We start from the raw sequence: 15,379 nt of genomic DNA, 5'->3' as shown, positions 1-15,379 counted from the left end.
GACAATCATTCCGTGGCTCAAGCCTTGATCCAGTGGAGTGATGGAGATGCATCTACAGTAACCTGGGAGGACAAGGACTCGCTTCGCCAGTTGTTTCCGCGAGCCCCGGCTTGGGGTCAAGCCGGTTCTGAATGAGAGGGGGATGTCAGCACCCACAAGGACAGAGCCAGTCATCCAGAAGCGCGAGGTGACGAGGACTCGACTCATGGGCCGGCAGCCTCGCGGCCCACTCGCGATCGACGACTCCCCCAGTGGCTTGCAGGCCCAGACTGGGCCCGTTAAGGGTGTACGCTGATATATGCGGGTGTGTGTGCATTGCATGAGGATTGGGAAAGGAGTTGGTGGCTTCGGCCATGGCTAGTGTGTGGCGTGCGTGAGCTTGTGCATACATTCATGGTGAATTAGCTACAGATCTGAGATCAATACAAGTTATATCCTCACATGGGACAACCCGTAAACAACATTGTCTATATGCTCCCTCTGTTCTAAAACAAGTGTCTTAAATTTAGTATAACTTTGTATTTAAAACTAATACAAACTTGAGACACTTAATTTTGGGACGAAGGGAGTATATCTTTTGAGCGTGAACTAATTCCAGACGAGTAGATGGTAGTATGGTACTATCTCCAATCCAATGAATAAGCGAGTAGGAGCACTGCTTTACATTCAATGATCACAAAGATATCTCATCAATTGTTTCTGTATGTACCGGCACTTGATTCACCACCGTTTGTTTTTCTGCTCATACTCCTATATATTCTTATAAAAGATTATTTTATTGAACTTGAAATATGCAATTCCCCCCATTACATCGCAGATCGCACCCCGACTGTATCTCCCATAGTCTCATCTCTCCTTTTCTACCAAGAAAGGTGCAAATAGTTTTTTCCAACCATACGTACTAAACTTCAGCAAAAGGCGTGGAAGCAACTCATGTTCGAACTCTGGACTTGGAAGTCACTCACACCTCGGCGACGGGGAGCAGGCCAAGCTCCCGGACCACCCCAGCCTCACCCCGGAGCTGTTCTCCGACGCCGTCGACACAGACGGGGATCTTCTCGAACAGCGACGCCGGCACGTCCTCCGTGATGAAGCCGGCGCGGAACTCGATCACCCCCCGCTCCAGGTGCGCGGTCATGCTGGTGATGGAGACCCAGATGAAGAGCTTCTTGGCCATGACGCCGGAGAGGTTGGTGATGGCGCCGTGGGAGATGGTGCCGCTGAGCTTCTTGTCGAAGTAGACGTAGTGGTCGCCGAACCAGACGTAGCAGCTGCTGGCGAGCTCGATCTGGTAGTCGCCGGTGGCGTTGTCGAAGGTGTAGGAGTTGACCGAGTCCGGGAGGAGGCCCTTGGGGAGGCCGTACTCCAGGAGCACGTCGTTCGCCACGCCGTGCAGCATCGTGGCGCCGCTCCCGTCGGCGCAGGCCGCGTGTGATGGCGTCGCGGCCGTCGCGGCGACGGCGAGGACGAGGAGGAGGGTGAGGGGAGACATGGCCATCGTCGTTGTTCGGGGTTTGGGAGTCTGGTTGGTCTGCCTTTTCCGTGGGAATTTCGGTCGGTTTTATAGATGCGTGGCGTGTCTGGGCACCGGCGATCTCTTGCGATGGATCGCGAGCGTGATCGGTCATGTGGGCGTATTCAAATCTTGGTACCACAGCATGTTATCACCACCGTTTGCAACCACCCAGAGTTATGAAAAATTTCCACTGTTCCTCTCTCTGTCTGATAACGATGGACCAGACAATATTACGCAATTTTATTTCCGTGACCACGCAATAATAACAAGTTGTTGTACGAACCAACCATACATATAGTAGTAGTATATCTCATAATTTTTTATGTACTATATCGTTAAGCACGTATTTAGAAAATCGACGTGTTCAGCAAATGAATTTCAGTACATTTTACTAACAAAATTTCTCGTCCTCTACATCACCGCGAAAAGAAATTGTGATCATTAGATTAAAATCAATTATGATGCATATTTCATACATCGATCATCATCCACCCTTAGCTTCATCTCGACAGTGTCGTGGAATTGCGGTGGACATTGCCTCCTTTATCCACATAGACAAAAATTGTCCAACAGTATCACCATTTACTCCCCATTTCTATATTATTGACAACATTGCCCTATTAAAAAATTCTGCCACACTTTTCATCTAAGTCGTTACATCGTGTCAATCTTTACCACATTTAACAATTTACTTCGATTCTGACTGGCTAGGCCCACGTGTCATGCCGATGTGGCTGATGACTTGGATGCCCACTAGGAAGGGCAATCCGTATAGGATTGTCCTCCCTACCCGCACAACCATACCTGCATCCCCGCCCCTAAGCTAGACCCGGTGAGTCAGGGATGAACAAAGGGCGCCATGAGGAGCAGCGAGGCGATGGAAGAGCTCCCTGGCAACCATTGCCGGATTTGCCACAATTTGTAGGCTAGCTTTCACGAGTACTAAGGACACACCTAGTTGGTTTACGCTTTTGAGTTGGAATAAGGATCACCAACCACGCCAGCCTTACAAGTATACCCAGTCAATCAGAATTGAAATATATTGTTAAATTGGGTTAAACTTAACAAAATATAACAACTTTGGGGTAAAATGTGGCAGAAAATTTAAATGTGGTAAACACTCACAAATATACAAACATTGGATAAAAAATGGCATTCACTTCAAAAAACAATTTGGTTACACCAAACATTTGTTCGCATATCATTATCACAAAACATATTATGATCACCAAATAAAATGCCACAAACAAACTTAGTTGGAGTCTGGCAAGTGGCTCCAATGACCGGCTCGCACCGAAGCTTAAGAAAAAGCACATGAGATGGTGTTGAACTAACATCATGACCTTTAATTCACATGTGCGATAGCAAATCCACCGGACAACCACACATATTAGGGAGTTGAGATATGTTGGAAGAATGAGAGTGTTAGTCAATTTCCCGTTCAATTTGGAAGGCCTTGCTCAAGGAGGAACCAAACAGTCCCTACCTTAGGGAGCTTAGAGAATGTAAAGGTATAGACACGGTTCAAATCTCAAGACAACTTAAACCGTGGATTCATGCACAGACGCTCGACAATGAGATTTGGTGTTAGTTTCTTCAAATCGATTTAAGAGTTCAATGGCAATGATTGTGGCTCTAGGGCGGGTCCTCAGAGGCACGTGCATAAAGACTTTCTGGCAATCATCGACACTCGCTCCAATAGGGGAGTGGCGACAGCGACGCGTCAACGGCTCATTCTGACAACGACAATGCTCGTTTAGTGGTCCAGGCATCTCGATATTTTTTATTACGTTTGAGGTGTTTATATCTTTTTATAGTAAATCTGAGTTCTTCTAAGAAAAAACACTTGATGAACAAGGTAGAGACTGTTTTTCTTTCTGAAATGACTGTGATAAAGAATTGTGATTGATCTTACACGACGATTTCCTTGGAGCCAGTGAAATTAAAGTAGTCGAACCAAAATAATGTGTACATACGTGAGCTTGCCCAGCCGGATAAGCAGTCGACTTCTAGAAGTTGTATCCAATATTCGTTCGAATTTGCCCACATCTTATCATCATCTCCGTCGAGAATTAGTTGACACTCAAACGGATGTATTACGGGGGAGTAGCTAGTAGTTTTTTTCTTTTTTGGAAAACTTTTTTTGAGGGGCAAACTAGCCTTTTTTACACTCTTTTTTTTGGCAAACTAGCTATAGTAGTTTAGTTGAAGGGGTGCTACACGGCCAATGCGCGCTGAATCTGTCCACGTAGTAATACTGTATGAGCCATTAGCGAAAGATATTGTCCCCTCCCTGAGAAAAATATCGAGCTGTAAGTATTAAAGGCGACATTCAGCAGGTAGCAGGAGTTGGTTGGGCTTGATTGCTAATTATGTCTATCCAACGCTGGCAGACAGATGCTGAATTGCTGTGGCTAGTACCACATCTGCATAGAAAGCGATGCTTTGATTTTTCTTTGAACACAATAGAGATGTTCTTTTTATTTCTTGCGTACCAATATAGACGTACACCTACAGAGCTTATAATGGCTGTGTTCTGCTTATGATCATGCTGTTGGATCTCTCTCTTTTATTTCCTAAACTATGGTTTATGTACTATCCATGACCTACATGTGTGGTGTGGTTCAGGCAAATTCAGTCATATATATGAACTTCTATTATCTTCAGTTCAAATGTGTTGTGGTTCATGCAGATTTGGTCAAATGCAGATCATTTGAGCACAAGTAATGTTGCACTGATATTACAAATGCACAAGTTCAGTTCAGTCTCAATTGCAATATTCTTGCACATGTATTGACATCTTTTCATGCACAAGAACTCTCAGCTCAGCCATGTCATAAACTGTGCAAAAGTAGTCTCAAACTGTTTATTTTCATTCATCATACTCAAATGAATATGTGCAATGGAGAGAGCCATACACAACACAAGTACTCGCACTTCATGATTCAGCAAAAGGACACTGTTATACTACACAGCACAAGCACTCTCACAGCAAAAGCGGTCTCAGAACTCCACCAATTACTTGCAGTACACAAAGAAATTTCGTTTCATAACAAATCCATATCATAACCCTGCATAGCAATGGTCGACAGACACAACCGTTCAAATTCAGAATAGCATTGCAACCTTAAACATCCGACGGCAGGAAGCTGCACTTTACCTCCATGGCGGTCAGTAGAGCAGTGGGCGTCACAGCGTCGCTACAGTCTCTAACAGCCGTCGCCAGGAGGACGTGCCCGCACGACCATCTGGTCATCCATGGAAGCGGTCCGCACGTGGCCCGCCTCCGAGAGCTGTCAGGGCTCTTCCCGCCGTCACGCCTCATGCGGAAAGCTTCGCCCCAGCAAGCCGCGGCGCGAGCCACCGCCGGCGACGGAAGGGGGAGGCGCGGTTAGGATGCCAACGGCGATGGGAGGTTCGCCGGAGATCGAACTATCTGCAACGTTGACGCCGTCCGTCGAGTGTGATGATTGGGGATAGCGACTGCGATTTGACCAGGGATGACAAGTTATCTTTTTTTTATGATCATACATGTCTCATTTATATAGAACAAAGATCAAGTTACATGGCATGTAAACATCAACAATGACTGAAAAGATAAAAAAATCATATGCAAAGTACAAGCGTCTATCCCTCTCCTTCGACACCGCCGAAGCAGCCACCAAAGAGTAAAAGGACAGATCACCTCTTCACCCAAACTCGACACGGCTCCATCGTTGATCAACAGCTTTACAGATCTCCAAAATAGTTTGCTAGAAGCAAAATCATAGCCGTTGAAAGAAACAGATCGGGGCAACATGTCCCCAGACACGCCATCAAACTTCAGAACTGATACCCCCGCATGACGACGACGTCGGAGGAGGAAACCAAAATTGTCAGCCTTCAACCACAGACCCAGCACAAGATACTCCATCTTCCAGCTGTCACTTGCGTAGACAACCGTCTGCGTGTACTCTTGAACGACAAAACCTCTCTGCTCCACCATGACGTCGAAGACAACGCCACAGCAACGGGGACGGAGTAGAAGACACACCATCCATGAACCCTAACACTGGCGATCTGAGATATCAGCAGAGACACGATGCCAACAACTCTGATACGCCGCCATAAAAGGCACCGCCGGTGTGGGAGTGGAGTTGAGGCAGATTTAGGAAGTGTTCGGAGTCTCTCCGCTCCAGACTCAGCTTGCGGAGCTACAAGGCTAAAATGGTGGAGAATTAGGTGCTCTGCAGATTCTATAATTCCTCGAAGCCGGTGGAAAGCCGTCAGGCCCTTATTCATCCGGGCGCGGCTCCCATCATCCAAACGACACACCACGACCTACAAATCCAAAACCTAACTGCGAAGAAACATGTCCCCCCTCCCTTTTGCCGCCAGAGCAGCGGCCAAAGGGAGAGGGGGCCAGTGCCCCGACTGGTGAAGATAGGAGGAAAGAGATTGCCGCCAGAGCAGCGGCCAAAGGGAGAGGGGGCCAGTGCCCCGACTGGTGGAGATAGGAGGAAAGAGATCGCCTCCCTAGTCACATGGCTGGCGGCGGCAGCCAGGGTAGGAAACAACTTTCTCACCTCTTCCGGTGATGACCAAGTCGTCTGACTGCGGGCCCTCAGCTGACGTGGCGTACGTGATACGTATACCTGCATTTTACTCGGTTTCCAGGCTCCACAAAGCACATTCGATTATCTGAATTAAACCCCTACCAATACCAAATCACGTTTCGAAGCCCAAATACAAACATCCAAACACAGCATAATGATCTTTACCGAATGCAGCAACCAAACTCAGTCTAAACTGCTGTTTTGCAATTGAATTCCTTATTAGGAGCTATCAGTTTCCTACTTCCTACTTGAAGAAAACACTTCCATTCCAAAACTCAAACATAATACTCCCTCCATCCCAAAATACTTGTCCAAGATATGGATAAAAATGGATGTATCTAGAACTGAAATACATCTAGATACATCCATTTCTCCAATAAATATTTCCAGACGAAGGCAATACAAAACAGTACACGACAATTGATAAAAGATCCGGTAAGGTGCTACAGGAAGTTAGATGATTTTTTACAAGTCATGAGCAACACGATTCAATAAGATTCACTGATTCAGTAAGTAGATCTAAGCAATAGAAAATTACAAAAAGATCCACTCAGCAATGCATGGGCTCATCAGTGCAACTTTTGAAGAATTTGATCAATCTGGAGCGCATTGCGAATCAGCCCACAAGTTCATTGCCGCAGCCTTCAACTCAAATCTTGCCAGCATTGGAACATCCAAACTAATCTCAGCTGTGCCTCGGTAATGGGAGAAAACAGGCATGACCTGTATAGCAGATGTGTTATTAACAACAAGCCAAACTATTTCTTCCAAAAATAAATTGCACGGTATACACCCCAGGAAAATGCAACATCCTCCTCCAGGAATCATAGACAAGTTGGATGGTTCTTCTCATGACAGATATTATAAAGATTCAAATAAATGGTGCATAAAGGATAGTCAGTTATCCATTTATCCTCCCGGGTTACACATTCCCAAAAAGGAGAACATCCCAAAGCAGAGCCTAAAAGGCAAATATTAAGATCAAGTGTTGAAACAGGTTCTAGCGTTCCTTAACGAGGCAGGTTCTAGCAGGCCCTGACTGGGATCGCTACATATATATGTCATTGAAATGTGTCCCCGTCCCCAAATTAAAGAGCATTACTGAACTACAATCTCCATCCCAAATTACTTGTCTTAGGTTTGTCTAGATACGGATATATCTATCTAAGACAAGTAATTTGGGACGGAGGTTGTACACGTTTAATGTACGATCTTACATAGCTACAAAATTAAGAGCCAATTCGGCATAGCTGCAGATTTAAGAGTTTCTGAGTATGCTATGCAGGCCTGGATTTAACAAAAAAGAGCATCACAAAACTGCACTTTTGAAAAACAATTGAAATCTAGACATTTATATCTATGAAACAGGTCTTTACACCTGGAGTTTCAGCAATACAAAATTTTCCCTGAATTGTAGTTCATAGGTGTTAAGGTAAGTTTGTTATGGTATATACATTGAGCCTGTAATTACTATTAATTTACTCTAAATATATGTGCGTGCAAAGTTCCATCAGAATGGCAAGCTTCAGCTAAAAAAACTAACTCCGAGAGAAGCATAGAACTGAAGCTACACTTTAAACTAACTTCATGTTCCCTATTCAAACTCAAATAAAGTAGGTCATTATCTCAGGCCTGTTTCGCAACTAAAAATTGGCTCTAGCAGATTGAATGACAGAAGAATATAAATACATGATATAAAATACATATGCTATCTACGTTTACATGTACAAGTGTAAAAATGGCATCAGACCATAACATCATGCTTCACTTGTCAGAAAATACAAGGGTACTTACTCTGCAGTCAACCATCCATTGCCTCTTTGTATCTCTTGTAAGGCTGCTCGATACTGTATTCACAAGAAATTTTAATTACAATTTATGCATTTTTCTTCCAAATTTGAACAAATTTTAATTACAATTTATGCATTTTTCTTCCAAATTTGAACAAATATGAGTCAAAAACTTACTACTCCGGTGTTCTGCACTGCAAGAATATGAGGACAAGGGCCAAGGCATGGGCAAAGAACATCCCGCACTCCTTCCCTAGCATATGTCCTAGATTCTCTGGATTATCCATTTTCTGGTCTTGTATAGCCTGCATGTAAAGACACTGTTCAATGTATATGCCTCAAATTTTATGTGTCCATGAAACCAAGAGACCTCATTCCACTTACCTGGGCTGGTAGTGGAGGCAGCACCGGGGAAGTTGGCCACTTGCTCATTCACCACTGCATATCACCTGGTACAGTCGGCCAAAACCACTGACCCTGAGCAGGCTGCCACACCCAGCCCCATCCCCTTTGCCCTGCAACAGAAATGATCGTCCATCGCCAATGCCCTGCACCATTGGGTGCTACTGGTTCCATCTGCCCTAGCTGAGCTCCCCTAGGCCCCTGGAATGACAGAAGCCAGATGTAAAATTTACAATAGAGCTTTTCCTCTCCAGCCCAAATATAACAATCTTTTTTACAACAAACATAGTAGTATGTATACCTTTGTTTTTTCAGGCGCGTGAACCTTGTTGTTTCTTCCAAAATTGTATAATGACTGAGGATTACCTCTATATCCATTCCTTGGAGGTACCCCTGCCTGCCTGCTGTTCCACATCATAACCTCATAAAAGATTGGATTCTTTTCAGCTTGAACAGTCCAATTTTTACCAACAGGTCTAAATTGACCCATACGTAATTCATTCCAAGCTTGTTTAAGGAGATTATTAAATTGAAGTACATCATCATCCCCAAGATGGCTCTGTGCTGTTGCAAGTGATGCAAGCAGCAAAGTCCAGGGATCCGTCAATGAGAATGAGAAATGATAGTAAATCAGACAAATGAATCTAGATTGGAAGACAAGTGAAGATCCAATTCCTGATGGGATCATAGTGGTAATATAATGAAGATGGTCAGTATAAAGTGCAGGTATGTTCCCTTGACGGTAGTACTTCAGCAAAGCATTGCTCAGGGCTCCAACATCAGTCATGAGGTCTTGAAAATCACCAATAGTCGTGAATGGTGCAGGTATGTCCATCATGAATAACCCATTAACAACCATGAAATTCCTCACCGAGAACATTCCACGCCAGCAATGTCCTCCTTTGAAAGTATCAATGACAAACCGGTAAGCACTCTTCAGATAGTTGCGACCAACGTCGCTACATATGATAGCAGCGTCTCCAAAGTAAAGAGTACAATATTCGGTCAATTGGGTCTGGCGGACGGTGATCCAATGCAAGAAGTCGAAGGTTTGGCCTTGATCCATTCCTTAAAAGCAGAAAAACAAATTTTATTACTATATTATCCGACATAAGCAGAAAAACAAGTAAGCCAACACTTATTTTAAATAAAACAATCAACACACATCAGCAGTCAACACGTATTTGAAATCAAACAATCAACACACATTTTCCAATTTCAGTATCAAAATGTACTCAAAAGACGGAATTTGAACAAACTAAAAAAGCTGTAAACTGCAGCAAAAGTATACCACATATTAGAGCAGCAATTCAACATTTCACAGCCTATCGGGAAAAACACAGCTTCAGAGCAATTACCAGGATAGGGTTGTTGATAATGGTGCAGTATAACACCTATATCTAGTACTACTACGTGCCAAGATTTGTGGACAAAAATAAAATGAACCAGGATAATACTGTGACTAAGTGTATCAAATTAACAAGTTATGTTTGTCATGTCAATATGAAGTACAGAAACTTGCATAATCATACAGAAAACCAACTTCAGTACTTAGGCACATACAAGTGCTCACCCAACAAAGAACATTTTCTGAGCAAAAAGAATACCAAATGCACGCTAGGTTTTTACATAAATACTTCATGCGTAACAAAATATAAGAGCATTTAGATCACTATTTTAGTGATCTAAACGCTCTTATATTTCTTTATAGAGGTAGTACCATTTACTTTCAATTAACTTATTTTAATTTGTGAACCCATAGCTCTAGAACTATGCATAGAATGGCCTCATAATAGATTACCTAATCATATCATAGTTTCTGCTTAAGAGAAGTAAAGCACGCACACAACCATCCATTCTGTCAGCAACTCAACATACAAGTACATAGAGAGGCTAATATCAAATTAGCAGGACTAAAACATACTAAATCAATCTAATGAATTGCTTGTAGGCATTTGCCCATCACGTTACAAATTATACATCAGAGGACAGCGTTTGATATAATGAGGAATGAGGATAAAATAGCATACCCTGACGCTGTGGACTGAGTCGGATGAGATGGAAAGCTGGAGAGCCAAAAGGGTGGTTCAGGTCGGATATGTGGGAACGGCTGAGAGCTCCGCCGCCCGTCGCTCGATGGGCGCCCTTGCCTTCGCTTCGCTGCCGACGCCTTGTTCGCGCCGCCGTGGACGCACGCGAGGTGTCGAGAGGTGGGAGATCGACCGGATGCGCGGCAAGCTGGGAGATTCGACCGTCGCCCGCCGCAGCTGGGTTAGGGTTTGGGGCTTTGGGCGACGGGGCTGGATTAGGGTTTGCCGCGTGTAGAGGAGAGGGTGAGGGGCTGGATAGTGCGTGCGCGCCCGCGCGGCAGCTGCGGGGTGCGGGACTGGAGTGACTGGGGGCCGGCTGGGGGGGTTATATACGGGATAATAGGGTTTGCTGGGCTAGTGGGCTCTAAGTTTCTATACCGCTCGGAATAAATTTCGATCCCCTGGGCTAAATTTGAGACCAGAGGCCCGCAGTAGGCTGTGAATGAAGAATTAAGCCTTTCAAAAGAACCTTAAAAACGAAAGAATGCACTTTGTTCCTTTTGTAGACCTGATTAAATTTCAAAAATGCTTAAAAATTAATACATATATTTAAAACATAATTTAATTATGATTTTAAAACCCATGATTTTGAAATATGTTAATGAAATGTACAAAAATTGTTACTCTAGTACACTCCCTCCATCCTGTAATTCTTGTCGCGAGGGCAATTTTGCAAAAAACACATCTGGTTTCTCCCGACCAAACCCACGCTCCTCGTCGTCCTCCTCCGATAGAAGCAGCAACTGCCCTTCTCCCCGCCGCCGCAGCTCCCCTGCTCCCTCGCTCTCCTGCCGCAGTTGCCTCCTGCTCCGCCGCCGCAGCTACCGCTCGCCTGCCTGCCCAAGCACCCTCCTTCCTCAAAAGAATCTTGGATTTCCCCAGCTACCGCCGCGCTCTACTCCGGCTGCATCGGAACCGCCGTCGGAGATCCCGGAGGCGCTGGATCCGGACCACCAACAACAACATAGAGGCCGACGAGCCCGACGACGACAGGAGATGCAGCAAGCTAAATGCTGACGAGCCCGACGACAACGGCAAGCTAAAGGTCGTGGATTTGCGAGTGTGGAAGACGGCGACGACAACTCCACGAGGAATACGATGGCGGCTGGGTCTTCTTCGTTGTTTCTCTGGTGGAAGACCCGCGCCTGCAACACCACGGCTGGGATGTCCAGTGGGTCGCGCCTGCTCACTTGGCAGCAGCAGCGGCGGCTACAAGTTTTCTGCACTGCTGCAGATCAACCCCAAGTCCTACAGCCTGGGTCAACCTCCCTTCTCTACTCCATATTTACTAAATTTACTGAATATTTGCACTAGTTCTGCTAGTTTAGATTTTGGAGTATTTTGCACAATTAACTGAACAATTTTGCACAGTTAACTGAACAATTTTGCAAGCATTCGATCTCTCAACAATTTTGTTTTTAGTAAGATTTTTACTGTCTCTAAATTCAGTCATGAACTATGAACTCTGAAATTAGTACTGTCTCAACAGCATTTTAAATATACACTAATTCTAAAATGCTAAAATGACACTAATTCTAAAATGCTAGATTTAGTAACTAATCTTTGTGTCAGAACAAAACATTGTATTACGCGTGGAGTAATTATGTGATGTGTACTAGTGCATCCTTAATGTTTTGAGGATTTTGTTCAGTCCATAAGTAAGTCCACCTGTTTATTCTGATAGGCACGGTTCAGAGCTCACCAAGAAAGAAACAAGTACAAGAAGTTACTTTAAAGTGTTGGCATCCTTGAGAATATTATGCTGAGGTGGTCCCGAAAAGGCGTTGGTCTGCGAGGAATCAATGGCAGGATGATGCCAATCGACCAAGACGAGGAAGAAGACATCGTCATGGTTTTCCGCAAGGAAAGAGTGGAAATAGCTGTCAGTGAGGCTGTTTCGAGGGTATCGGCTATCATTGGTTGCCCCAGTCGCAAGGCTGGACTGCCGCAGGATGCTCGAAATGCACCAACAAGCAAAGGTGAGGCCATGATTTGTGGTGTCTACTTGTGATAGCCTGGCTTATTAGGGATGATAGACTACTCATATCAATAAGGAATTCCTTCTTTTCCGGGAGCCCATTCAGACATAACTCCAAAGTTAAATGTGCTCAGCTTGGAGTAGTTTCAGGATGGGTGACCGACCGGGAAGTTTCTCCCGAGTGCGCACGAATGAGGACAAAAGTCCGTAGAAAAGACTAGTATTAATCTATGGGGCCAGTCTAAATCCTGCCAGGAGTAACGACACCGGCGGGTGTGTCCGGGGCGTTACAAGTTGATATCAGAGCCGACCCTCGCGGTTACACGGATGTTTGCGGATAGGTGCGCGGTCATGTTGTTCATGACGTTTTTGACCCGTCGTGGCATACGGCATGGTACATGTACCGGACTGGATGCACAGACGTATGTGCCAAGAGGGAACTTTCCTGTGGCTCGACGAGGACGTTGGTTCCTCTGAGTGGGGGTGTATGTGATAGCCTGGCTTATTAGGGATGATAGACTACTCATATCAATAAGGAATTCCTCCTTTTTTGGGGAGCCCATTCGGACAGAACTCCAAAGTTAAGCGTGCTCAGCTTGGAGTAGTTTCAAGATGGGTGACCGACCGGGAAGTTGCTCCCGGGTGCGCACGAGTGAGGACAAAGTGGTAGAAAAGACTAGTATTGATCTGTGGGGCCAGTCTAAATCCCGCCAGGAGTAACGACCACCGACGGGTGTGTCTGGGGCGTTACACTACTGAAGGTGTTTCAGTTAAAAACTTGCTTAAGCAAGAGCAGATTTACGAGCAAAAAACTCACTCCATATGTCTACTGTCTAGCACTTTGTGCATGAAATCTGTAACTTATTTATTCTCTTTAACTCACTAAAATGGTTTTCCCATCACGGATTGCCATGGAAAGTAGATGATCTGGCACCAGCTGTGTTGATGATAAAGCACTGGGCAACCACTATCCTGTGTCCTCCTCCCCTGTTAAATGATGATCTGGAAAGCAGCTGGCTTCCTGAAGGGCAGTAAAAGCCTTGGTGAGTAGTGGATCCTGCCAAATCAGAAGGATTTACCAACAAATTTCAGTACCATCACCAATCCATGACAAAATTGTAGTTTCACTTCACTATACATAACCTTCATGCATTTTAGAAATACTCCATGGCAAAGATTAGTAACATCGTTAGTTACTCAATCTATATCTATAGTACTCCATGGCAAAGATTAGTGCATTTCTAAAATGGGAAAGATTATGGCACAAAGATTAGTTACATCACGTCAAGCATGCCATGCCATCTTTGATTCTGTTTTTGATGGAGTACTAGGTAACCTTGTGAAGTGAATAATCATCATGGGAAATAAATATCCACTACTACTCCCACATTATGTCTTTGATTCTGTTTTTGATGGAATACATTTGCATGGCGCTGAATCATGAAAATACTAGTAGGAGTAATACTGCCAACCACTTGGCCCCAAGGAGATATCATCATTAGTAGGAGTAATTAGGATCTTAGCTGAGAAGATCTGCTCTAGCACTAAGCAGAAGTTATTTTGGGGTACTATGGCTTTTTGACAGTCAGTAAAACAGGGCACTTGCTTCGCAAGAGAAATGGCTTAATTAAAGTTAATCTCTCCCAAGAGAGACAAGAGAGTATGTTCTTTTCTGATGTCCTGATGCAAGCAAGCACCCTACACATGTCCATATTAAACAAAAAGTGCAGTCACCCTCTGCACAACAGGTGACTGGTAGGACTAATACTAGTACGGGTAGACGAGCAACAAATAAATTCAAATAAGTTGAAATAATTCAAATAAATCCAGATAATTGAAATAAATTCAAATAAATCCAATAGATTCAAATAATTACAATAATCCAATACACATGACATTCACAAGACATACACTTCACTTCCCTTCTCTTCATGTTTCTTTCTTTTCCCTTCTATTGCTACTTCTTCCATTCCCTTTACTTTTCCTTCTTTTCCCTTCTACAACTACTTCTTTACTTCCCTTTTCTTTTCCTATTGCAATTTCAATTTCTTCTATAATGGCCCTGGTATCAACAACTACCTGATTGTCGCAATATACACTGATTATTTCCCTGCCAGCATTCTGAATACGATCCTTGTGCAAGTGTGGTAACTTATATTGATTTCTGTGGGGACCCCGACTCATAAGTCGTGATCACCGAATGCATGTGTACAGTGATCCCAGAGATCAATGCTCACTGAACACATAGAAGCTGAATAACAAGAGTCTTACATCCATACATACCGTATTACACAAGTAGGACCATTATGGTCAAGTCTTGAGTATAGCATCGCAGCGGAAATCTTCGTTGACAACTTGGACCCATGCCATCTGCCTTAACCCTACAGGCATTCTGACTGGGAAGCGTCCTAGCTCGCATGTTCGTCACCGAAGTGGTTCACCGGAGCCGGGTGGAGGCCGACGGCGACCATGGCAGCCATGGAGGGGGCAGGAGGGTGCGAGGGGTAGAGGTGTCTTGTCTGGGAGATTGCTAGGGAAGAGGGAGAGCGGGAAGAAGCCGTAGGAGAGCTCGGGAGGGCCTCTAAATAGAGGGGCCGTGGTGCACCGTGGACACGGCCTACGGCGCACTCGGGCGAGCTCCATGGAGGAGAGAGGGGAGAGGTTTAGGAGGGGGCCGGCAGCTTGCCATGTCCCAGACGCCGAGGCGGCCTCGTGAGACACGTTGGGGAGGCCCGAGGTGGCCCGAGGCGGTTGGCAGGGGGCGGCTATAGTGCGGGAGCGCACTGTAGCGCGCTCCAGAGCGTGCAAATGGCCGGCATGCCATTTTTTTGGCAAAGTGGGCACGGCAAAGTGTGTCTGGTAGCTCTAGGGAGGAGTAAAGAATGTGGGGAAAGCCTTGGATGCCTTGGGTGGCCACTGGAGTGAGGAGGGAGGTGAGGAAGAGGGGTGCAAGGGCTGTTCAGAGAGGTAAAAAGAGGTGGTTTCACCCCTCAATTATTGACCTGAGC

General features: G+C 45.0%; 2 protein-coding genes across 2 annotated transcripts; both read right to left on the bottom strand.

The window, feature by feature from the left end:
• Nucleotides 1–755: 755 nt before the first annotated feature.
• LOC119287012 lies at nt 756–1,546 on the bottom strand. Its single transcript, XM_037566486.1, has one exon. The coding sequence runs from the start codon at nt 1,496–1,498 to the stop codon at nt 962–964; it is 537 nt and encodes a 178-aa protein (XP_037422383.1). The 5' UTR covers nt 1,499–1,546; the 3' UTR covers nt 756–961.
• Nucleotides 1,547–6,511: 4,965 nt separating this feature from the next.
• LOC119287011 lies at nt 6,512–10,685 on the bottom strand. Its single transcript, XM_037566485.1, has 6 exons — nt 10,334–10,685; nt 8,605–9,371; nt 8,286–8,504; nt 8,079–8,206; nt 7,906–7,958; nt 6,512–6,834 (listed from the first exon to the last, which is right to left on the bottom strand). Exons 2-3 carry the CDS (start codon nt 9,367–9,369, stop codon nt 8,334–8,336), a joined length of 936 nt encoding a protein of 311 aa, XP_037422382.1. The 5' UTR covers nt 9,370–9,371; nt 10,334–10,685; the 3' UTR covers nt 6,512–6,834; nt 7,906–7,958; nt 8,079–8,206; nt 8,286–8,333.
• Nucleotides 10,686–15,379: the final 4,694 nt, after the last annotated feature.

The sequence above is a fragment of the Triticum dicoccoides genome, chromosome 4A (genome assembly GCF_002162155.2).
Source record: "Triticum dicoccoides isolate Atlit2015 ecotype Zavitan chromosome 4A, WEW_v2.0, whole genome shotgun sequence".
In the NCBI taxonomy this organism is placed as follows: Eukaryota; Viridiplantae; Streptophyta; class Magnoliopsida; order Poales; family Poaceae; genus Triticum; species Triticum dicoccoides.
The sequence above is the reverse complement of the archived record's forward strand: the minus strand, read 5'-3'. Positions and strand labels throughout refer to the sequence as shown.